Raw genomic sequence first — 25,753 nt, forward strand, 5'->3', positions numbered from 1 at the left:
GTTCTTTTGCACCCAGTCACATGTACTGTAGTGCACTGCAGAATCACATAAATATGAGGTTAAATAGCTTAAAGGATTATGCTGGTGGTTTTGCATGTTTAGTCCTTTAACTAGAAATTAGATGTTTTTTATTATTATTGCTGAGTTTTATGCTGGCATCGGTTTCCAGTCTCTGCTTTGAAAGCTCAAGAGAGATAATGAAGATTAGTCATCCCCCAACTCAAAGTTGTTATTATCTGTTTTTGGTCATTCAGAACATGTCCTGGCTTCTGATATGTGAGAGTGAGCTGCTGAAGAACATTTTCATGACAGAAATTGTCAGGGATTTGGGAAGAGGGTTGATGTCCACAGACCACACAGTTTAGCATAGGGACTATTTCTTCAGTAGAAAATAGTTCCGATGAAAACTGGACTAATTTGGAGGACTTGATGTCTTTGACTATGCTAGTGATGCTAGACTAAGTGACTTGATGAGTGATCCCAAATGCTACATCAGTTGCTGCCACACGTGAGAAAAACTTTTGCAATTGTTGCACCCAAAGCAAATTTTCGCTCACAACACCCCGCGGCTTATATTCTGTAGTCTAAACCTGGAATAAAAGTGCTCAATTAAGGTTAGGGAATCATGGTGGTCATGGTTAAAGACACCATTGTTGACTGTTGGTAGGATACAGGATGCAAACTGTGGCCTTCCACTACGAATATCTACGTCAGTCGCTTGTCTGCCCCAAAGCATCTACCAAACAACCTCCTCCGTTCTCCTGCCTTTACTTCAGAGAGAAATCAGTCATCACTTAGAAGACCACACGAGGATTGCTTGTCGGTAAATGTTAACACAGGTTGTTTTAAGCAGCAAACGATTAGTGTGTCATTTCTTCTGGTGAGGACAGTCGTCTGTTTGCAACTGCGATAGAACAGGATGCTAACATGTTTCACGCACCAAAAAAAGTCAAATCTGCAGTAATAACTGTTAGAAATATAGGAAATTGTTAGCAGTAATGTCAGTATGTCTCTCATGCTTAGAACGCTGTGTCTGACACCTCTGCGTGTTTTCTCTGCATTGTGCTGATGTATTCCACATGTAGGAACATACTTAACTCATTAGAGAGATTCGGATTCTGCTGTCTGGGATATTCAGGCCTTACTATTATTTCTCACATGTCTTCATGCCGGCTTAGGTTTCCACTAATGTGCAATTCTCTGAGGCCCTTAAAAATGAAAAAACACCCAATATTAAATTACTTCTCTCATTATTCTGTATGGTTTTCTTTCTTCACATTAATCTCTCTTTCTGCCTCTCTCTCTGTCCTCCCCCAGTTCTTTTGCTTTCCGTCTTGTCATCTTGTTGTTCTATATCCTACCTCACTTATCTCTTACAGCCTGTCTCCCTTTCTAACCCCCATATCTGTCTCTCAATTTCCCCTTTCTCCTGTATCTTTAACTTGTTTAACCTCTTTATATCGCTGTCTCAACCCAACCATCATCTGTGGTTAACATTTCTATCTTTCTGAAATGGCCTGGTGGCTTCCTGTTTGTTCGCAGAGGGATTTCTTTTCCCTCTCTTCTTTTTCCCACATCAGTACTTACACACACAGCGTAGATTAGATAAAAGTTCACATTCAGTCGTTTGTTTACAATTATTGATAAAGAAGCTTGTGGTGTACACAGTGATGGAGTCTGGTGATGGTGTCACGGTGACATAATGCTAAGAGAAACACGCTTTTGACTGGAAGTACAGTGAGGTCTTTGAAATGGCAATAATGAAGGTTTTCTCCTCTGTTCACAAAACAGGCTGAAATAATCTGCAGGGCTGTTGGTCACCAGGAGTGACTCACATCCAGGTGTTGAGATTTCTGTTTTTAAAACTTTTTTCCCCTGACTGTTTTGGAATAAAAAGACTGGTGTTGTTATGTTCTGTTACAGTTTAGATCAAATCCAGACTGTCAGCCACAGCCATACCACTTACCACCAAATTCTAAATCCAATTTTCTAAAATTGCATCTGATTTAAAGCGGCACTTTGGTTCTTGATCTTTTAAAATAATACCAGTCTGATCCTATCCAGTATACGGTTACATCATGCTAGCAGTTTGGTGCCACCAGATTCTGGTAAGTACGATGAAACAGGGTATGTATTTTGTAGAATATTACTATATATTTGAAATGTCTGCTGCAGTTTCTTGTTACTTATAAATCAACATATTTGACAATACAGACAGATTAGCTCGGCTAAAATCAATAAAAAAGAGTTGATCAGTTGATGTATCACTGAGGCTCTACTCCTACATAACTATTTTTTATAACCATTATTTATTTAATGAGTTCAAATTCTGACAAAAGGTCACAGACAAAACAGATGTACTAGTTATTGTGATGGGGAAAAATATATGTTTGTCCCAAAAGCAAACCAGCAGTCACAAATTTCTTTAGGATTTTTTAAAATCCGTACAGGCAGGGTTGAGGATTACAAATCCAGGCTTTTTTGCAAAGACAAAAGAACAAGTAAAACATGGTGTAGACGTGGTGCCTGGCAGCATTTAATGTGACTGTGAATGTTTGAGCAGAGTTAAGAGTTTGCCAGAAATTAGCAACTGACTCCGTTGAAACAGGATTCGTAAGCACAGATGCTGCCGTTGTGAGTGATTAGAAAAGCTGCACTGTGAACGGTGATTTCTTGCATTAAGTGCTTCACACACACATACACACAGGAAATTGTGAGTTGCAGCTGACAGCGGATTGGAGGGTGGCAGTCAGCTCTGATTGGTTCTGCTCTCAGTCACATGCATTGTGCTAGCAAAGAGAAAAGACAGTCAGTTCCTGGGATGAACATTGATTGGTTATACATTGTGATTCTGAAACAAATGTAAGTCAGTGATATGGCATCTGGGTGCATGTGTTTGGGGGCGATGGTATGTCTTGGCGCTCCACACTGTCTGACGATGCAACCGCATACAGCACCATGAGCTTTAAGATAATCAGATCATTCACAGAAGACCCTTACATGAGCCAACACCTGACACACAGACACACACACAGTGAGCAAGGGTCATGCTTAATTTGACAGTGCTGTTGACTCATTGTAGAGTGATGAAGAGAATCTCTGTTGGGGTCATTCAAACTGTCTTTTCAGCAGAGAAGCACCAGTGGTTGAACTGTTAAGCAAGACTGTGAACTTTAGTTAGTAACCAGAAACAAATCATACATATAGTCATTTGCACCAGCTGTTCATAAACCTGGCATCGTTCTAATGCAAGTAGAGATTTTTAGCCATGACTGCACAAACTTACACAGACATGCAAGAAGTAAATAGACACCTTCATTCAAATTCAAATTAAAGGTGTCTATTTACTTCTTGCATGTCTGTGTATTTACCTGGTTTGAAATATCTCAGCCAGGGAAACTGTTCTTCCCAGTGAAAAGTTTAAAAAGGTCTGAAGTCTGATTCTGGATTTCTGAGGTCAATATGGACATTTGGAAGTATAAAAAATGCCAATAGTCCAGCAATTCTGGCATCCTTTTTTGTATTGTGACATACTGAGTGAGACATACTCAATTTAATTTCTCATAAAACATTTGACGGCCATCTTTTTCCTTGTCTTTGCTGGCATATTGTTGAAATTTTGTCAGTCACCGGACCTTCTACTGTGCCCCTCTGCCAACATTGCGATTTCATTCATTTTCTATACCCGCTTATCCTTATCAGGGTCACATGGGGATGGACAAGTCACCTGTTCCCTGGACAAGTCACCAGTTCATCACAGAGCTGCCACACAGAGACAAACGACCATTCACACTCACATTCACATCCAGTAATGAGTACTGTAGGCATAATATGCGTCTATATGTGCTAATACTGTACATTATGTACTATTCAATATTGCATATATTTTTCACAACTGTCTGGGTCTGAGTCCTTCGTATACAGTACATGCACAAGAACACATCATTTGTAAAACCATTGCTCTAAAGCACTACTAGTGGTCAAAAAGTAAAAAGGATTTTATGTTTTTGTTTTCATGTGCGTGCTTAAATGCTATTTCCACATGTGTATGCGTGTGTGTCTATCTCTATTGTCTTTGGCAAAACAAGTCAAGTACAAGCCAGGTTCTGGTTTTACTTTCCCATCATTTGACTAAGTGAGTACATCAGAGTTTATGTGAATGGAGCCAATCGCGTGTTCCACTGTACTTTATTCAGCCTGGGGTTATTTGAGTGTGAGAGAGTATAAATGTAGATGTACTATATGTGACCTAATTTATGCATGAGTGCAAGAGTGTGTGACCAGCTGGTTTTACAGCATCCTGAGAGGGACAAGTGGAGAGGACAGCAGGCAGCAGGGGAGCAGTTATTATCATCTGTTCAGCAGATGAGGAGCTGGACGGGGAATAGCTGTGGGCTTTACTTTCCTGTCAACTCATGTGAAGAAGTCGAACATAATCAAAACCCAGAACACAATTGCAACTTTGGCCTCGCTGGAGACAGAATGACTTATGACCTTTTTTGTTTTGCTCTGAATGAAACGGGAGATAGGTGTCCAACAAATGTGAATAAGGGTACTGTGCTGTATACCCAGTTGAAATAGGCAACTACCTCCCGGTATTTTATATCCTCCTTGGTGCTTAGAAATGACCTCACTGAAACAGCAGTGGATTCCAGACTGAACTAAAACACATCACACCCTTGCTCAAAAGACTCTCAGTAAGGGTTTGGTGTCAGTAAAAAGAAACAAACGTGATTTGCTCAGGAATTCAAAATGATAATGATTCAAATATTTAATAGTAAGATTTGATGAACTGAATTGTAAAATGGCTCTATCAATCAATGGCAGGCCATAGATAAATAAACCAAACTTGCCATTGTAGATCAGCCTAAGCATAAACACATTCTGCCACATTATATTCCAGAAAAATGAGAATGTTTTTGTTAAAAGTTGTAAAACTTTCCTTAAATTACAGTAGTCAGATAAACCCTTTTGGAAGCCATGTTTCAGCCAAAGAGCAGCAGTAGTTTGGCCTTTCAGCATAGGTGATTTCACTTCCCTCTTTCAGCATGTAGTAAAGTAGTTTGTGTTTACATAAAACCTTCAATTTCTAGATCCATTTCTAGATAAAGTAAAGCTTTTGTAAACTATAAACTAAGACTGTCACGTCATTTACTTTTTACTGGAAGAGCCTGATATTGAGAAACTCTTGAGATATAGGGCATGACGTAGTTTGTTTAATTTCAAACAATGAGTTAATCTGTTTGTTTTAGGATGAAATCACTTCTGAGCATTTGGAACATGTTTGCATTTAGGATTTATGAAAGGGATGGTAGCAGTTATTGGATGACGTACATTTTTCTTTGTAGTGGCAAAAGAAACTGATTAAGAGAGGACAGAAGCAGCTGCAATGACACAAGGACCTTTAAACTTTCATTCAACCATTATACAATGGAAAAAGAGTGGAAGATGTCAACTCACTGCTACAGAGATATATTGTTGGATAACTTCAGTACTTGTCAGCGTTATTTTCAAATGTTTTTGTTTGATTTAAGAGACTAATCCGGGCAACAATTTTTGAATTTGGACTAGTGTTGAGTGAGATTGTTGCAGCATGCAGCCGCAAAACAGGCTGCAGAATACATCAAGTCAAAATATATTAGAAGTCCTTGTTTTTGACACTGACCAAATGTTCTTGTAAGTGTCTGACACATGACCCTACAGAGAAATTTAATGATTTCTGCTCCTTTTACTTCATCCACTGTGCTTGTAACCAAGTCTTGCTTAAGAAGAATACTTGTTCTGAAATCTTGAGGGCCAGTGAGGGCTTGATGCAAGAAAGCATGACGTGTTTTGACTGTGTACATTTTCCCACTAAGATTATGTTGTAGCTTGTTGCGTGACTTCCAGTTGCAGCACTCTAACTCAGTACTGGAGTAAATTCAAGACTTGTTGCCTCAGTCATACAAAAATATGTGAATATAAGGTTGGAAAACACCAAAGTTTCCCTTTAATGCATGTCATACTTTCCCGAGAAGGAGACAAATCATTGGATATCTTTAATTTGACGATTAAATGAATCAAGAAAGAAGATGACAATGACAAAGAAAAAGATAACAACCAATTTTCAATTGTGCTTTCCTCTCTGGGATGTAGTCTTATCTTTCAGCTTCTAATCACTACTCCGTGCAACCAAGGGTAATTAACTCACATGCTCATTTAATTCATATATCTGCAAGCTATAGCCATTAGGAGGCACAGAATTGTCTGCAGATGAGACACGGAACCACCTCTTTTCTGGAAACCTGCCAAACTACGAGACAGGTTAAATAAGTAGAAACAAACAAAGCATCTCTAAGCAGCAGAAAAATTATGTTCTCCAGTTTTATAGATAGTGTAGGCTGCAGAGCACATTCTGCTGTCTACTGCTTTGAATTAAGGTTGAAGTAAAGACAACAGAGGCAACAGGATGAGATAACACAGCACATAGGAGATGAATCACATGGAATCCTTTGGTATGTTTTGTCTAGGACCAACATATCCTGCTTCCAGCCAGTAAGAAGTCTTTTTCCCACAACTCACACTCCAACTACTGCTGCTACTGTTCTATAGTGAGTCCACACTGAAAAGGAGAAATGCCTGTTTTATTGCACTGAAGAGGCCTAGACACTTGCAAAGTGGGAAACATATCTTTGCTGAATGCTTAGATATAAAACTGTCAAACATACACAACTTGACTTGGAAATAAAACAGACGCTGTTTCATCAGAAGGGAGCAGTGCTGCATCAGTGTGTTAACAACCAAAAAATTGGACCGTATAATAGTACAATACTACATTGAAGGATAACTCTAGCGCAATTTATTTTGAGATGTTTGGGCATCATTTTTATCTAAGGGAGTTGTGCTGAGGGCTGAGGTGCCTAGAGCTTGTCTTATCAATAAAGTAATAAGGTATACACACAATCCAATTTCAGTCCACTCTAGGGCAGTTTAGTTTAAGAGCTTGTATGGGAATGTCATGAAGATTCCCTGCAGGCTCCTTTCTAACCTTCCTCTAAACCTTTCCTGGATGTTGTTGGGCGCATTTCCCACCAAAGTAGGTTTCTGTCAAAATGGAAAATTTGTTAAAGTGAACATCTGTTCCATCTCCACTTTCATTTTCTTCAGGAAATAAGGAAAGTGATTTTGCTTACAGTGAAAAAGTACAAAACACACCCTCTACAAAGTCAACAACCCACATCTATCAAAGTGCATTGGCAGCAACATTTCTATCTATCCCACTTCTCCATTTGAGACGGCTGTATCTTCTAGATATTATAACTACTCATATGAACTACTTTGGCACCAGCCACCGATTGCAACTGCTTATGCAGAATCACAGCACATTAACGTGACTTGTAGGTGACAGGGTTGGCTGAGATTATGTATTTGAGGCTTACAGTCGTGCTAGGCGGACACTGTGCTTGGACTCAGTCCTGAATGATACAGCCTCACAGATAGACCCATCAACAGATTCATTGTTTTGCTGCTGCTACTGACTTCAAACTCATTTCAAACTCACTGCTACAGAGATAAGCAGCCAGGCAAGCAAACAGACAGACAGACAGAGAGACAGGCAGAGATATCAATATATCGCTTCCTTACCCAACACGATCACCACGGTTTTCAGCAAGGACATCATGGTATCTCGGTTGCGTCGTGGTCCAGAGCTGTGCCGTGACATCCTCATGGTCCTCTGGCGTACATAGACAAAGATGTGGGCATATAGTGTCACCATGACAACAAAAGTCACAAGGTTAAACACTGCCCAGAAGATAAGATAGGAGTTGCTGTAAAGTGGCGCCATGTTGGAGCAAGATTTAATACTACAGATACAGTTCCAGCCCACACTGGGGATGGCCCCCATCACTATAGACATGGTCCAGATTATGACAATCACCACCACCACACGTCGGTTACTCATACGCGTGTGTAGCTGCATGCGAAACACGGTGATGTGGCGCTCGATGGCGATGGCGAGCAAGTTGGCCACAGACGCCGTCAGGCTGGTATCAATCAAGCCTTGGCGCAGCAGCCAAGTTGAAACAGTCAGACGCCTCGTGTTTGGTCCCGTGTTGAACATCAAGTAGAAGTAGGCCAGTCCAGCAAAGAAGTCAGCAGCTGCCAGGTTAGCCATCAGGTAATAGATGGGGAAGTGGAATCTCCTGTTGACGTAGATGGCGATCATCACCAGAAGGTTGGCGAGCATGATGAAGATGCACACGGTGATGCCCAGGCCCATCACCAGCCTGCTGACGGTGTTCCAGTCAGTAGCAAGGTACTTGCCACTGCGGTTGTAGAAGAAGGCGATGGTCTCATTGTAGTAGCACTGTTCCTCATCCATGATGGCAGTGGTGCTTCCTAAGAGGAGGAAAGAGATTAAATGTTAAAACAGGTCGTTGATATTTTAACTGAACAAGGTGACACTGTCATCAGTCATCAGTGTAATCTGTTGGCACATGTAGAAGTACCAGAGAATTTCTTTAAAAAGCAGAGTTTATATTTTTTACACCCACTGGTCTGTAACACAAAAACAATACAGAAAAACACTTTTACAGGAGATCACATCTGGTTGTTTTCCTCCACTTGGCAACTGAACCATAGTTTATATTTAAGCCAAGCGTGTGATGTTGGAAGATCACAAAAGCTAGATTAAAATAAGCTATGGGAAAAACACTGCAATGAATAACCAGGTAGTTCAGCCAATGATTTGGTTTTATGAATTTTAATCTGATTGCATTACTGTGTAAATGAATTGTAAAAACCAAAGTGATTAGCTGGGTTGGTTTTCTTAGGAATTGTATTGAAGACTAGAAAGGCACTATATGAGTACAGTCTACTTAACATTTAATATATTGATATCAGTCTATGTTTTTGTGTGGGAGTTTGGGCCTATGCATTTTAATCTTCCAAAATTACAGTTAACAAAGCAACAACATTTGTACATCTGGACTACAAGGTTGTCGCTTAAAGTTTAATAATTTGCATTCGTTTGCATTTTCCATCAGTTGATATACACATTATATGTCAGAAAGTGTATTTAAACAACCACTTAGAAAATTGGTGGATGTATTTAAATACAGTTAGGGCTCCAAAACAAAATCTGTCTATACTAAACAGAACTGCCTCTGTGTTCATTTTCTGAGCACATTTTTATGCCTCAGTCAAAATGAGTTAATCTGTACTTTCCGGGAAAATACATATATTTCGTCTTTCATAACGTCAAACACAAAGCAGTGCTTTAGGAAAGGTGGACTTAAGCTCATTCCTGAAACATGGAAAAACAAAAATCCCCTTTGGATTTAGACTCAACGTGATTAGTAGGCAGTTTTGTGTGTGTGTGTGGGTCTGGTGCCCTGAGTATTTCACACACAGAAAGTAGCCTTCGTTAAAATAGGAACAGTAGCTTTATGGGAGCAAAAGGTCTAAAAACGATTGTTGGAACAAAACTTATATTGTCTACAAGTCAACACTACACAAGGGGTGTGTGTATGTGTCCGTGTGCCTGCCTGCATGTTTGCTTGCTTGTGTGCGTGCAACTGCTGTGTGTGTATGTATCTGTGTGTGCCGTGTGAATAAACCCCTGTGTGATATGAAACTGAAACATGTTTTTTTTCCATCTGGTGGAGTTTTATAAGTGTTCCTGGTTAAGAAAAAGAAAAAACGCATCACAGGAAACTGAGAAAACTAAGCAGCAACATGACACTCACACGTTGCACAAACTTACATACACATAAACAATGCTCACAGGAACATGTGTGTGTGTAATAAGCTCCAGTCCCACACAGATGCTGGCTAGTCTCTCTCATACACCCCAGACCGGAAACAGGACCTCAGGGCAAGAGTAGAGTGTAGTGTGTGTGTGTGTTTGTGTATGTGTTAGAGGGTGTAGGGGTGTAGCAACTGCAGAAACAAGAGGGGACGAGGAATGAAAGAACAAGTATTAGAAGTTTTGCGTCAGAGGCCAGTGTTTTTGTGAAATCCCACTCTCTTGACTCTAATAAGACTGTTCCCTCTGCAGTGACACAGCAAACATCTCCAGTCCGCCAAAACTGCAAACATGAAGGATTTTTTCCCTCCTTCTCTTGAACTAATTTACAACGCTGGAAAAACTATCACAACCTTCACCTCTCAAAAATTCACATGAAAAATAAGGGATACTCCTGGGAAATGAGTCAGTGTTGAAAGCTATGAAAGCTGAAGTTTGCCAAAAATATTTTTCAACTCCTGCACCTCAACTGCAAAGCAGTACTAAATCTCATTGGTAATACTGTTTTGATGGTCATGATATACAAAACATGTTACATAATGTAGAGGGTTTTGCCGGTAGCAATAACCCATAATTTAGTCCCTGACTGTGCTTTTATTCCATAGAAATCCATGCTATAAATTCTACACTTAGCCCATTTTAAATCCTAATCCAAGCCAAAAGCAATACTGCCCATCAACTATACAGTAGACTGCCTAAGAATGTTGGCAGTGTACAGCATCTTTATTTTCCTTCACCATAGTGCACCAATAACATTATAAAGGAAGTCCTAATTAATTAAATAAACGGTTTTCTAACCTCTGTTTATATCTTCAATTTCCTGAGGCGGCCCGATAAGAGGAAATGTTTGCTTGGAGTGGCTGTAAAATGCTATTTTGTTCACTGAAATAGCAATGGTACATTCTATTAGCTGTATTGAATTATTGCTAATACCGTCTGGCCAGATGTGCTGGATGTATCTGCTTAATTTCTACATTTTGATTTCGGAGGAGACACGTCAAAAAATAAACACTGGCCAGCAATTATTATATAGGACCACACATTACATACTGAAGGTTTATATTTTATCAGTCGCTAAGGTTTCCAAGTCCTTTATGCAATTTTATTTAATTTTTAAGACCACACAGAATAATACGCCTCGTTTAAAGGATGGCTTAACAGTTTTTCAAGTGTGTCTTAAAACAAGAGTCAAGTGCTTGTGTTTAGACTGAAACAGTTTTTGTTTGCTGTAATCATTCATCATGGTCATACTGGCCATTATCCCCTGGCCATTATTCCATTATTCCTTCCTAATGCACTTGAAATGTACCGACAAAATACTCAGTCATTATGCCAGTTTATCTGAATTTTGACTTAGCTCAATCAAGTGAGAATTCTCCACATTTTCAGTCTTTTATGAAAGATTTTCCTCTTGGTGTCCCTAAAACTGCAGGTCAGCATGGAAACACAGTCTGGGAAAACACAAACTACTAAAAAGACTTGGTTTGTCTAACTTAGACTATGGAAGACTCAAATTAACTTGTATTTACGCTCCAGAACGTCGACGGCGGACTCATTACAGCATGCAAAAACTGTTTAAATGTACATATTAACAAGGTTTTATGGTAACTACTTTCATTTGTCAGATAATAACATAAAAAAGAGCAGATCTCCGGACATGTTTATATGCTTAAATTGTGCCATGACAGGGTCTGAATGGAGCACAGGTCAATGTTCTGGAAACAAACTTGCTAGATGGTGCACAGAATGCAGCCGTTTCCGGTTTGTGATGGGTTTGTTCCTTTTTCCTCTTCCCCTTTAGTATCTGCGGTAATTATTTAATCACTTTCCAACTAAGGTTATCAAACCCACATGCAATTTTGAGGTTTTTAACTGATACTTATATCCAGAGAAACTAGTAACTCCAGCCATTACGAAGCAGTGAAAAGAGCAGCTGAGTGAAGGCAGCAACCCTAATGCAGGATAGATCCACAGCAAGGGAGCCTTGTTGATAACTACCACCACAGATGAAAGCCCATTTATTGTATTTGTCATCTGAGGCTTACGGCCATTAAATGTCTGGAGGGAGCAGTCACCAGGGCATTAGATGCCTGAGGCGAGTCGTCAGTACTAGAAAGTAGAGGAAGTGTCAGTGGCCTCTCAGTACACATTCCCAACACTTTCATCAGACCCTTGGAGCCTGCAGAGAGAGATCCTGTCATTGTGTGTGTGTGTGTGTGTGTTTGGTGGGTGGGTCTTGTAAAAGGGAAAGATTGAGCAAGAAAGAGGACTCAGAAAGAGGGGATTTTAGATTTCTGTGTTCTTGCACCTGGGTGTGTATGTGCACTATAAAAGAGAAAGTTTGGATGACTAAGTTGTTGAAGCATTTTAGTTGTGTGTGTTTTTGTGTGTGTGTGAGAGAGCAAGAGAGGAAAGTTTGGGTGTGTGTGTACAATGTGTTGAGACCCGGGTGTTAAAGACAGGGAACAAAATGCTTGCTGTGCTTGAGTGTGTGTCGACACACTCTCTTTATGCTTGTTAGTAATGTGTGATAAAGTCTGGCTGTGTGGAGAGAGAGAGAGAGTGTGTGTGTGTGTGTGTGTGTGTGTGTGTGTGTGTGTGTGTGTGTGTGTGTGTGTGTGTGTGTGTGTGTGTCTAACTGGCTATGAAAGGACCACCCTGGAATCCATACAAGTGAGGTCATAACTCAAGCATCAGCACCAGGGCTGAATATTCATAACATATGCCTAATTAACAGAGACACACATACCCACTTGTAGTCTCTCTTCTACTGTTACAGTCACACACAATTCATCTGTTGTTTGATATGAGCAAACCTAAACCTACCTAAACATAATGAGACACTTCCTCACAGGATGAGATATTTCTTCAGCTACACAATATTTATAATCACATTTTATGGTAGCATGACCAACTACTGGGATAGCTTGGTAAAGTCCTGAGAAATGTTGACCATGACTTGAAGATATGACGCTCTTGAAGAAGGAGGTGGACAGACAGATGAAAGGGTAAACAAGAAGATCCATCATCTGAATGTGAAAGAAATGTGACGTTTCAAAAAACGGCATTATTTCACATCCTCTAGTGGTCATAGTAATTACGACAGTAGCAACGGAGGCAGTAACATGACATTATTATAGATGGCATGGGAGGATAAACGGGTCAACAAAAGGTCTGACTTTATCATGGGAGACCGCGTTTGACATTGGTTTCTTTTAACCATGACCACAACCGTTCCCTGACCGTAACCACATGATTTCTACTGCAACCTTAACGAAGAAGTAAATCTATCCGAAACCATGGCCTTTCCGTAACCCTAGCCAAGTCTGTGTTTGTGCCTAGGCCTAACCTAACCATCGACATAACGATATCAGATCATAAAACCGATTTGTGATCTGGTTTTAGAAGAATCAGACAAACGGTGTCATCCTGCAATGCCGGCATCATGTCAGAAAGCAATGTGTCATTCTAGAGGACAAATTACTTATTTTATGGTTTAATTTGGAGGTCACATCCATGTCCTTAGCACCTGAGATAAAAAAAATCTAATGTTGATCTAGCATTCAGTATTTTGCATGAAGCCTCAATCTAAGATCAACAGTGGGCCCTGCCCTATCACTCCAACCATCCTAACGTGACTGAGTCTATTGTTCTATTATTGCAAACATTATTATCTGCATTTTTATCTATTTACTGCCACTATAAAATATTTAAAACAATGAAATTCATACTTGTTCTTAGTGTTTTGTATGGTTTACAGGGTTGTACATATTACACAAGTCCTCTCTTCTGTATAACTTTTCTGAACTCTCCGTGTAAATTTGTCTGTTTTTTTTTTATTTTTATTATTGTTGCTTCAGCATGTACTAAGATAAACTGGCTGGGTCCAGTCAGAACAACGCTAAGAAAGAAGTTGACAGTCACTAAACTAAAAGTCTGCTCTTAGTTTCTCAACAATTTATCATCCGACCTTTTGGTTGCTATTGTTAATACAGTGCTGAAAGGAATACAGCTTTAAGAGAAACACCACTGAATTTCAGGTTTGACATGTTATTCCTATGCAGAGAGAAAGTTTAGTCTGTATTAGAGAACATTTATTAATGTGTCTAGGCATTCTCAGGTGGGGTAGTCTATGCTCAGCTATATTCCACAAAGATTTGATTAAAAATACAGTTAATTAAAAGATGACAGTGACAGTATTTGACATAATTCTTCAAGGAAAATGCTCTTTCTTTACTATTTTGATAAAATGTTAAACTAGAACTCACTTGTGTACAAAAGTTCATAACCACATCAAACTTTAAGGTTCTTCTTATGACTTTTATGGTCATGGCCCTTCATACCCGTCCGGTCTCCCTAAAACCTGCATTTTATCCCAGGAATAATATCCCTGTTGATCTCAGACAGTGTTACTCTGTTAAGGTCTTTTAATCCAAACTCATCTTTTCACCTAAACTTTCTGACAACGTTTGAATCTCTCCAACTCTATTTGTGTGCAACGGCTGTCTGCTTATCTTTCCTTCTCTTCTCCAATCTCTCCCTGCTTTCTGCTACTTCTCCTCACTTTTCACTTCTTCTTTCTTCTGTATTGGACCATCGGCGGTCCTGGGAACTCTTTCTCTTTCCTGGCCATCTGTACCTCATTCCAGATGTTTTGGATCTTCGTCCTCCAGGAGACTCTCTCCTCTTGTCTCTCTCTCCCTTGTGTGCACATTGTCCCCGTCTGTCTCTCCCTCTGTGTGTTTGTTTCCTTTCTCCTGTCTGTGTGAATTGTGTGGTTTCAGGTTTCCCTCAAGTGTGTTTGTGTAGTCTGTCCTCTTTCCAAGTCTTCATGGTGGAGGAGAGTAGATTATGTGGCTCAGGTCTGTTTGATGGTACCTGAAAGTTGCCCAACATCCTCTCAGATCATATGAGCATATGATCGTATGAACATATTCTTCATATGTTTACGATCTATCTATAATAGTCATCCTGATTGTACATACTGTAAATATACTGTTGTTCTTCCTGAGTTTTCATCCATTTTTTCCCTGTTATATGTGTTTTTCAGGGAGGTTTCCTTATTTATACTGAAGGTTTAAGGATGGAGGGTGTCAGATTGTAAAGCCCCTCAAGGCAAATTCATGATAAAACTGACTTGTGAAATGTTGACTTTGAAACGTAAGTGCTCAAGGCTATCATGTTAACATATAGTTTCGCAGGTTTTATGATGATTTTCTATGTTTATGCAGAGAAGAATAGATCTTCTGGCTTTGGTACTCAGGAAAATATGATCATATGAAGCTCATCTGGATGGTAAAGTTCAGACAATGTTTTATTGTCCAGGAAATGGCCCCTGCGTTTCATCAACAAAGCATTTTACATTAAATTGTTGGCTCTGTAGTTTGTAAGAATTATTCATTTTCATAAGAAGTCACGAGGCATCTAAGAGTGATTACAGTTCTGCATAAATTATCATACTGAACACTAATTCCATTGTACACATTTGGGGTAATGATGATGATTTTGAATGATGTATAACTATTTTTAGTGTATGAAATGGATCACCCAAATTGGTGTTTGAAGTTCAGCTGTGGAGCATTTTTCAAACCAGACTTTGATGTGAATGAGTTACGAGTGATGGACGTAACATCTGAAAGTGATAGAAAGTCTCTTCACTGAATGCTTGCAAACTGTCTGGAGTCTCTACTTTGGAGTGAAACTAGCCCTGCCTGTTTAGTTTAGGCCAGTAGCTCACATTAGCCAGTCACTTAGCTTATTTGCCCAAATGTATGTGTCAAATTTCTTGTTATACATCCATGCGTTTGCACTGACTTTTAAGAAATAGATCTTTCTCAGTCAGATACCAAACATGTCAAACTCAATTCGGCCCATGAGATAATTTCATGTCTTCATTATTTATGTCCCGCCGATAAATCACACTTCCACCGCTCATACTACAAATCCCACAATGCATTGGTCAAGACCCCTCACCCCTGCTCTATACCAACCTGACATCATTTTTGAGTCAAGTTGACCTTAGACATTCTTCATATAAAGAATTTCACGAAATAACTGAGGTGTCGAGGACATGATACAGTATGCCAGTTCTGGATCCCGGCTACCCTCCAGTTTGGAGGGCTCCTATCTCACATTGGTTTAAAAAATCCTGATTTACTTTGCATCTCGGTGCAGACTGAGATGATTTATGAGCTACACTCTTTTGCAGCCAGAGTATAAAGATTTCAATTTTGAATGTGAGCCTGATCTACAAAGTCCCACTTGGCACTGTTGTGACGACATGGATATTATATGAATGACAAGTGAAATTGAGAAGACTTCTAACTTTTAACTTTCCATACTTCTTCACTCACTCCTCTTTTCATAGAATCTGCTTTCACTTGTCCTCCTTTCCACATATTCTACTCCCTTTGCCCCCATTTTGCCTCCTTCCCTGCTTCCTAAGCTCTCCTTGAACCTTTTCACACTGATTTCCTTCTTTTTCTTCCCTCTCCTCATGTTCTCCTCTCCTTTTCATCTATCCTAACCCCTCATCCCCTCTCAACAAATCTCTACTATTTTTCTTTCCTCTCCTGACCTTTCCCTTTCCACAGTTGCTCCTCTCTTCATCACCTCAGTATCTATTTCTTTTCGTCTTCTTTCTATTCCTCTCCCCTTAACGTCACACTTCCCTGTCCTTGACTTCTCATCTCTCCTCTTAACTCTGTTCTGCCTTTCCCCTCTCTTTCTTTTCCTCTCTTCTCTCTGCTCCTTTCCCTTTAACCCCTTTCTTCTCATCTTCTATCTCCCTTTTTTCAGCTTTACCCTCCTGTCTCCTCTTCTCCTCTCCACCTCACTCCTCCTCCTCCTCCTCCTCCTCCTCAGTCTCCCCCACTCTCCTCTTTGCCAGCTCTCCACACAATGTGCCCATTGTTTCCCCAGAAAGCAGAGAAACAGGACTTCTACAACCCAGAATACACACAAACACAACCACACACATAGGCTTTCATTCTCTAACTTTCTCTTTAACATCATGGGCGAGTGCACACAAACCACACGCACACTCGCACATACTCTCAAACAGTTGCAGTGGAGCGGCAGAGCTCAGTACAAGGGCTGGATTGAGAGTTGGTGTTGAGTCATGTGTGACTACAGCCGTGACGGGCTGATTCATGGCTCGTACCCCTCCAACCACTTAAGCACTAACATCTCAGCACACGAAGCCCCCAAACTGACACATGTTCAGTCATTACATTTGTTGGCTAAGAATAGAAGTGAATAGATGGGATACATGTAACAAACAAGGTCATATTTGAACAGAAATTAATACAATAGAACATTGATAGTTTTATAAAATAGACCATAATTGACTTCACTCGACATGGAAAGTGCATTTATGCTTGCTTTGACCTGACTACACCATATTTCACCATGTTTGACTTGATCTGACAGAATTGAATCAAGCTGAATCAAGATTAATCAAATGCAATCAAACAGAATGTGTTTTATCTTACTCCTAAATTCCACTGGGCACAGCTGTGGCGCACCCAGAAATGATTGCTGTCATTCTAGTCAATGTTTGAAATGCCACCAGAAGTGCTGCAGCACATTTTAGGAGTGTCCCAAAAAAAATCTCTCCCCTCTGCTCCGCCGAGAATCCTTGCGATTTTCTAAATAAAACCCTCTTTGCTAACTTCCAATCATAAAAAAGAGCCAAAAGGAAAGCAACTATGTAGCGTACTTACTCAAAGTAGAAGCACATACTGTAAACCAAGGAAAAATTACCAAATCCGAACAAGTTAAAAGTCTGGCATGCTGTAATGCTCCTGGTAGGGTTTGAAGCCATGCAGAGAACGAACCAAAACATTTCTGTGGCAACAACATTAGACTTGATTTGACATTAAATCCACTTAGACTAAATCGAAATGAATCAAATAGAATTAAACAGGATGTGTTTTACTCTTATTAACTATATATTTCACCTGACTAGACATGAAGAACATGTGTCCAGAAAAAAATCTAATCTAACTTGACAGCGACTATCAAAAAACGGAAACCACGCTACAGAAGATTCAAGGACCAACATTTCATCACACCACCAACAGAAGCCCTTCTGGAGGATTTACTCTTGGACTTAATCTGACAAAATAATGTTTTATTCCCTCGGGAGAAGGAGTTAACTTGCCAAATTACACACAACTCTGTAGATACAAGCTGAGTGGGTGTTGTAGTGGCTTCTGGTTTGTCCAAAGCCACCGAAAGCAATGTTTTATTTCTAAGAGCCAGAATCATAAATAACATGAAAGCGATTTTAATTTGGCTATAAATCCTTCCAGGGATCATAGCTTGGGAAAGCCTAGTGACAACTGAAATCCAACTCATGGGTTATTTGCGGAGTATAGCGTTTAACACACCCTTTCATTTTGCAAATGTCCATCTAATAAGCTTGTTTCCTTTAAGGTCCTTCTGCTATGATCTGTTGCACATGTTTTGGTAAAGCAGGTTTTCGGGTTAAATAGCAGGAAACAAATATATTCAGGAAATTAATCCTGGAAAAGCCCTCAGAAATGCAGTTTAGAACAACAAAAGCATAAGCTGTGTGACACAAATACAGGTAAACCACTTCACACCAAAACTTAGAGGTATTTGTGCAGCTGCTAGGAACTAGTGGAGGCAGAGGGCAATGTTTTAATGAATGCCTCCCAGTTATATTTGTATCTTGTGTTGTGTTGTAAATACTAACACACAAATACACATTTGGATTTGGGTCCAACATAGGTAAACCAATGGTCAGTAGAAATAGGTCATGAAAAGGGTATTAGAGGAGATCAGGACTTGTCTGTACTTAATTGTAGTGTTTCAAGGATAATCCAGTGTTCCCAAAATGTTTTAAAAATGTATCCTATATAAATATAGTCAAAGGCGCTATTTTGTACATGAACATGCACACGTAAACATTATGCTCCCCAACTTCTCCAAATATTTAACAATGTCTAGGGCCAGATAAACAGCCTCTACCACATGTGACAGGTTTCTTTGCAGTTTATTGTTGGGTGTGTTCAGTCACCCCCTAATGAAATCACACTATTGGAGACAGATTCCACTGATTACATCACCGTAGCAGATGCAATATTGTATTGCGTCAGTGCGGTCTGTAGAGATTTCGGGGTTTGACTCGAAAACGTTCTTCAAATTCATCACTGAATGTTCTGGACTGTCAGTTACTAATGTAGTGCATTGGATGTAAATGAAATGCTCACATACTTACAAAAAGTGTGATAGGGTTAAAGGAAATCTACTTATTCAAAGAAAAAACATTTTTAGGGACAATACAGCTGGACGATCTATAATCTTCAATCCTTAAATGCATGCACACACACACACACACACACACACACAAGGCGACCAAGGAGTTTTCATGGCCAAGCAGTGGAATGTTCTTGACCTCTGGCCAACTGCACATGTTTCACTTGCTGAAGACCAGGCTGAAGGGCAAAAGCGAGCAAGCTTTATTTCTTTTTGCACCAAGTACTTCACGAAAGGAAGAGAATAAGAAGAGGGAATAAAAACAGATACGGTGGCTTCGGAAAGTCTTTACAAATGTTCTGTGGTGTTCAAGTCCCAGCTTTAGCCGAGCCATTCAGTGACATTCAGACTTTTCCTGAAGCCACGCCAGTGTTGTCTTGGCTGTGCACTTTATGTGTTGTCATGTTTCAGGGTAAATATTCGCTCCAGTCTGAGGCTGTGCAGCAGGTTTTCTTCAAGGACCTCTGAGTACTTGGCTGCATTTTGTCCCACCAAAGGGAGGAATCTTATTGAATACTGGAACAAAAAGATCTGATGAATTGAAGTTTGCAGATATTTCTGAACACATGTTTTCGCTTTGTCATCACAGGGTTTTTCACTACAGATTGAGCCAAAAAAAAAAAAAAAAAAGCCAACGCTTTTCCAAAACAACTGTGCCGTCTGTAAAACAAGGACACGAAATGGGAGGTCTTTCACTAATGAAACTTAAAAAAAAGCTGCACTGACAAAATGATGATTTAATTCTCAGATGAGATGAACTGCAGTGGGCTAAATGCTACACTGTTCACCTGATGTGAATATAGACAGCCTCAAATTGAAGTGCAAGTGTCAGTAGCATTATCACGGCTTGAGACAGAGACCAACCTGGGCCCATTGGAAAAACCCTACATGGGGTAGTGTTAAAAACAGTGTCCTGACCTACGGTATGTATTTAAAGGATATTATCGTTATATAACTGGGTTGAAAGATTTCCTCATTCTTGCAGATTTGCAGATTTTGGTTCCTCTTTGTGTGTGTGTGTGTGTGTGTGTGTGTGTGTGTGTTTCCCATGACTGACGTGACATCCTTGACATGATTTGAACCCACACCCCTCTAACACACACACACACACACACACACACACACACAAACCAGAATTAAGACGTGTAATGAGGAGTTGCAAGTTAACAGCAGGGCACAAGGAGTGATCGCAGAAGGGCAACACTGTTTTTTTCTAAACATGACGTGCATCAGCACGAGCCTTTGGAATTGCGTCATTTTGACCGTTGTGGTCACTCTGACTGCACGTGGCTCATTGATGCTTAGCTTGTGATGTGACCTACACTGATGAGTTGGTCACTGACCAAAATCCTTTTTTCTAACTTGCATGGAAATACAATCTTGATATGTCTTCATCTGCCTCTCAGTCAGTGAATTTGGTGTTATTGTTCCAGCTGCGGGAATACCACCATGTTCTGTTAAGGTATTGTATGTGTCACCTATATTTCACAGTAAAGACACTCTGTAGTGAACTCGTTTTCATTTCAACTAAACAAAACTAACAGAAATTCAGCAAAGACATATGTGGTTTCACCTAAATTTCGTGAACTTTCTGGGTGGATATCTGGTGTTCTTTCCACAATTCTAACTACAGTGTTGGGATGCAATGACACATCCCACAAAGATGACAGCGCAGCAGTATGTACACATTGCTGACACTCGGCATGAGTATGTGAAGTAAATGGTGTTCAACAGGTACAGTATGCTGAGACCTTAAAACTAGTGTTTGGCTACAAAACTGTGGGAAAGTGGGTATGTGTCTGTCTGCTTTTCTCTCTTGCTGTCTCTGTTTTATGTCTTTCTCATCATCTTTTTTATTTGACTGTGACATGAGGTTCCTTTAGAGCACTCATTTTTCAGTGATGATAAACAATTTCCATCATGACTCAGAACATAAAGTAACCTCATTCTAAGATAATCATGTCAAATATCCACTTTTCTAGACTGTTTTCTTTGTGCATCACACATACAATGGCAGTAGTGTCCTCAAACTGATAAGAACAGTTTCCTGTCAAAACCAGTTTATTTTTAAATTAGCTAAGATAAAAAAAATGAAAGAAATAGAGGCTTTTCTACAACATTAAAATGCCCAAAAGCAGGACATACAGCTAATTTATGTAAATGTAAACCATAAAAGCCAGAACAGATGAGTTAGGAGTTTGTCAGCCATGAAATAAAATCAAATCAGTCAACCAGCAAGTTGGTTTGACAACCAGAACAGTTTATCCATAACCCTCTGATGCCCCTTTAAAATCCTAACATTAGGGTTTTATTTTTATTTTTTTGGAAACCAGCATCAGTCCTAATCATACATATCAAACATTAATGATTAAAGAAATGATGCACCTCCATGTTACTCCAAGTCCCATATTACTGCAAACTAAAAGTGTGATCAAAACCAGAGTTGCACTGTGGTATGTCATGCATGTTCAATGTGATCGGCAAAAGGTCACGATCAGCAGTTAAAGAAGAAGTTGCGGTCAGATCACAGATTCACACATTCCAACAGAAACTGAAGACAGACACATTTGCATTTTTCCAAAGAAATGACTCATAGATTAGAAAGCAATGGTTGTACTGAGAAGCTCCACAAACAAGCATGTAAAAGTAAGTAAAGGTACAACGATAAAACAAATCTTTGTCTCTTTAATATCCTATAGCTGTTTCACTAATAACCTAACCCTGTTCACATGGCTTTGAAGGAATTTTCATTACTGCCACCGTAGCTCACAAAATGTGACTGTTTTACCTGCATGAATGTGGAAACAATCTGGACATTAGGATGAAGAATGGGTGGAATGCAGGTCCCCAGATGAGGGGGAGGCGAGATCGCGCTTTCAGTAATCACAACACAGATGGTTCAAGGACCCTTTCTTTTGACGGATGTCAGAGCTCATGCAGGGAAACATAAAACAGTCATCTTCGGGGGAGATAATAAGTCTTTGCAGTGGGAGTTTTGTTTAGCTTGAATAAGAAGGTCAGAGGCATCAACTCATCCCTTCAAATTTTGTTTTGCTTTTCAGCATCTCACAAGGTGTGGAATAACTTTGGATAGGTCTGTTTTTGTAACTCTGTCAAATCTATCAATCAGGGGGGAACTTTAAGAACTAATAGGCTGCACAGCCTCCACGGTTACTGAGGAAACCACTAAGCTCCTGAGAACTATCCTGTCTCCATATTTGGAGCGCTGCTGTGTCATGCTCAGGGTGACATCTCACACATCTTAAGATACGTTTGGATGACCGTAGACTCAAACTGTACATGAGATAAAATATAGTTTATTAAAACTTGTGATGTTACAGCATCATTTCTTGCAGGTTGCTTCCTATGAAAAGGTTATCTTCTCTATTTGCTATCTCTTCACTCTCTCCAAAAGATAAAAAGAGACAACAGGAAGAGACTGAAACTCTACAGTTAAACTTTTCACTTAGTAACTCTGCACTAGCCATGCTTGTGGCTAAACGCTGTTCAAAGTGCATTTAGATATGTTGAATTGTTAATAGTTGCAGCAAGAATTATATCTTAGGATATGGGTAAAAGGGTTTGTGTTTTTTTGCTAGAAAGGTACACCTACCACAAACTGTCTTTATTTACTTTTGGTCATTCAAATGTGCAAATACACTGTTGTGAGACTGTTTTTAACAGAAACTATGTATGACTAGATAAACTTAAGGTCAGGTCACAAAGTAGGCTGCAGCTATTTCTAAAGAATTTCACAATATCAAGTAATATTATTTCTTCATGTCCAAAGTGAAACACTTAAATGTCTTATCTTGCTCTAGTTACCCTATCTGACTTCCAGCTGTAGCTGCTGGACGTGCCTCAGTCTTGTTTAAAGTCAGTATGTGTGAGATTCTACAGCGGTTCATACAGCAAGATGCAAATGAGGAAATTAGAACTGGTAAAAACCTCCCATATCTCAAGCTGGAATAAAAAAACTGTCTTGTAGTTTTAAGTGAACACGTGCCACATCATGAAACATTATTTTAAGAATGTGGATTTTATAATTAGGACAGCTTGAAAGCTACAGACCTGATAGACAGACGTGTAAAAGCTCTTCACACTCACACACTATAGCATCAAAGAACCCCTGAGGTTTGTGGCAGTGGGTGGAAGGTAATCAGTCTTCTTGCCATCTAAGTGAATACACAAATAAACACAAGATACTCACGCATAAAGACACACACACACACACACACACACACCATTTGAGCCCCAGCTGAGTATTAATTAGGTAACATCAAAAAGGCAAAGACAGCATGTAACAGGCATTTGACTTTTTTTGTTTTTACAGCAGTCCTTTAGAATGTTGGGTGTATGTGGAGATGTATGTGAAACGGAAAATGGGAGATAATGACTATCCAGAGCACATCTCACAGTAATCCGGTCATTGGTTTTAGGTTAGTTTGTTTTGTCTTAGTAAACAAAGAGCATTTGTCTTAAAGGTGTTCCCTTCTGGGAGCTAAGTAGAGTAAGAGTTTAAATACAAATGGAAAGTTTGGAGGGTTGCTGAGGAAAAAAAATGAAGAGGGGACAAGAGTTGTAAAATTGCCAACAGAACGTTTTGCACTGGTGATGGCACTCAAAGGTTAAAGGTCATCAAAAGCATCTAAATTCAACATGTGAATCTGTCAAATACACACATAAACAAACAAACATTTTCATCAGATTCTCTCTAAAGGAAATGACAAAAGTCTCCTCTGGGAACACAGATACCAAATTTCAAAACAGCCTTATTGAGATATCCTGCTTTAGATCTTTTGTTGGCCAGAAAAGACGACATGTGTTTAAGATGTTGTTAAACAAGACTGATTCTTATCCAGGATGCACAGCTTTCATTCCACTTACTCCTCAAACTTTGCAGGTAAACATCACTGGTAATCCTATGAATCTTTCAGGAGAATGAATAATCATTGCTTTCCACATGATTTATCAGGATCAGGAAACAACAACAAAAAAAGCTGCTGACCAGAACTTGAACTAGATGCAGGAATCAAGTATCACAGATGCAGGAATGATAATTGATGTTAGATGTTGAAAGACTGCTGCTGTGTTCAACTTTATGTCATTATATTTCTGTCCCAAAAGAAAAATAAGAAACAATCGCAGGCCATCTGCTCAAATCCCACTCTTGAATTGCCTCCATCCTTGCTGCAGGTGAGGTCATCTAATCATCTATCATCTCTGATCCTGTTTTGATGGAAGGACCAGACCACATCATCAGTCCTGCCGGTGTGTCACATCTTTAAGAGAGTTCAGCATGAAGAGAAGTGAACTTAGTTCATCAAATTGCTGTTGTATGTCAAGGCCTTATTCCAGGGCACAGCACGGTGTATTGACTCCTGCTGCCAGCATCAACGCGCATACTGTTTGTTTGAGGACTATCAATATGCTGCTGGCACGGTCATCATGTTTTAGAAGTTACACGTACAAGCACTGACACTGCACAACACCAGTATTTCCAGTTGGATGAATTTTGGAGAACGAAGAAGGTTCACTGAAGAAACCGAACAGAAAACTTCTCTGACTGCAGATCAGCGTGGAAAATCAACACAGATGTCAAACTTTTACGCCCAGACCCAACGCCCGCTTGATCCCTTTTTTTTTCCCGCTCACTCCCTTCCACAAATGTTCCAATCCAAGAGTTTGATAAAGAGCCCAACTCTGGCGCAACAAGTCCTTCATTCCAGCTGCGTCCCTCGTTCTCAACCCCTATAGCGCACAACCGAGCGTCTCCTATCGAAATAACGGTGCGCACAGGCATCTGCTAATGCCATCAAAGCCTTTATCTGAACAGAACGCTTTCTAGCCACGTCTACGTGGCAGGTATACTTTGATTATGTAAAGATGCCAAAATCATGCATGCATAAAAAGATTAAGGAAGCCAAAAACTTTTGTTTTCTGTTTGGAAGGATTCATTCAAGGCGCAGCACAAATACTTACAATGTTTTCTTTTCCAGTGAGAGCAGTGGGTAGGTGGTTTAGCTTACTCCCTGACTGGTTCCTTGATGTCCAGCTCAAGTTTGATTCGGGGTGCCTGAAATTCCTTCAACAGACAACTCCTAGAGACTCAGCCTGCGCAACTCTGGTGTCAAAGTCGCAGCGGTGTAACACAAGACTCCAAATCCAATATAAAGCCAGGTAACCCTTTCATTTTATGTCCGTGCAGAAAAGCAATACCTCCTTTGTTTTTGCTTTTTTTTTTTTTCACCCCCACAAGTGCGTCCCTGTTTCTGAAGTTGTGTTATTTATTTTTCCCCCAGACGAAGTCGCCGTGATGCTCTCTGCTGCGTCTCCGTGCCTCTCTGCGCTGGCGCGGCGTCTCCGCCAAGCTCTCTCTCTCTCTCTCTCTTTCGCTGACCGACCGGCTGCCACACACACTCTGCAGGAGAGGACTTTTGTCTGCACATGACGTCACTCACTCACGCACACACACACACACACGCACGCACACGCACGCACTGCAAAAAATGACCAGTTTAAGTGAAGTGGCATTGAACGTTTTGGAAATCTTATTTAACTTATTTCAACCTTTTTTTCCCCCCTTAAAACGTGATAAAGTTTTTCACTGCAAATCCATAAAAAGGGGAGTTTTCTTGAGTAACATTATCTTTAAAGTTCTGGATTTTCAATGTCTGAACA

The 25,753-nt window shown here is 39.9% G+C and overlaps 1 protein-coding gene across 1 annotated transcript in view; it reads right to left on the reverse strand.

Annotated features, from left to right (window-relative positions):
• Positions 1 to 25,547, reverse strand: part of lpar1 (lysophosphatidic acid receptor 1) — a 32,975-nt gene extending 7,428 nt beyond the window's left edge. Inside the window, exons 1-2 of the mRNA XM_010741844.3 lie at positions 25,055 to 25,547; positions 7,624 to 8,379 (exon numbers count right to left, since the gene is read on the reverse strand). Coding sequence (XP_010740146.1) covers positions 7,624 to 8,362 — 739 coding nt within the window. The 5' untranslated portion in view covers positions 8,363 to 8,379; positions 25,055 to 25,547. The remainder of the gene's footprint in view (positions 1 to 7,623; positions 8,380 to 25,054) is intronic.
• Positions 25,548 to 25,753: the final 206 nt, after the last annotated feature.

Source organism: Larimichthys crocea, chromosome IV (assembly GCF_000972845.2).
Source record: "Larimichthys crocea isolate SSNF chromosome IV, L_crocea_2.0, whole genome shotgun sequence".
Lineage (NCBI taxonomy): Eukaryota > Metazoa > Chordata > Actinopteri > Sciaenidae > Larimichthys > Larimichthys crocea.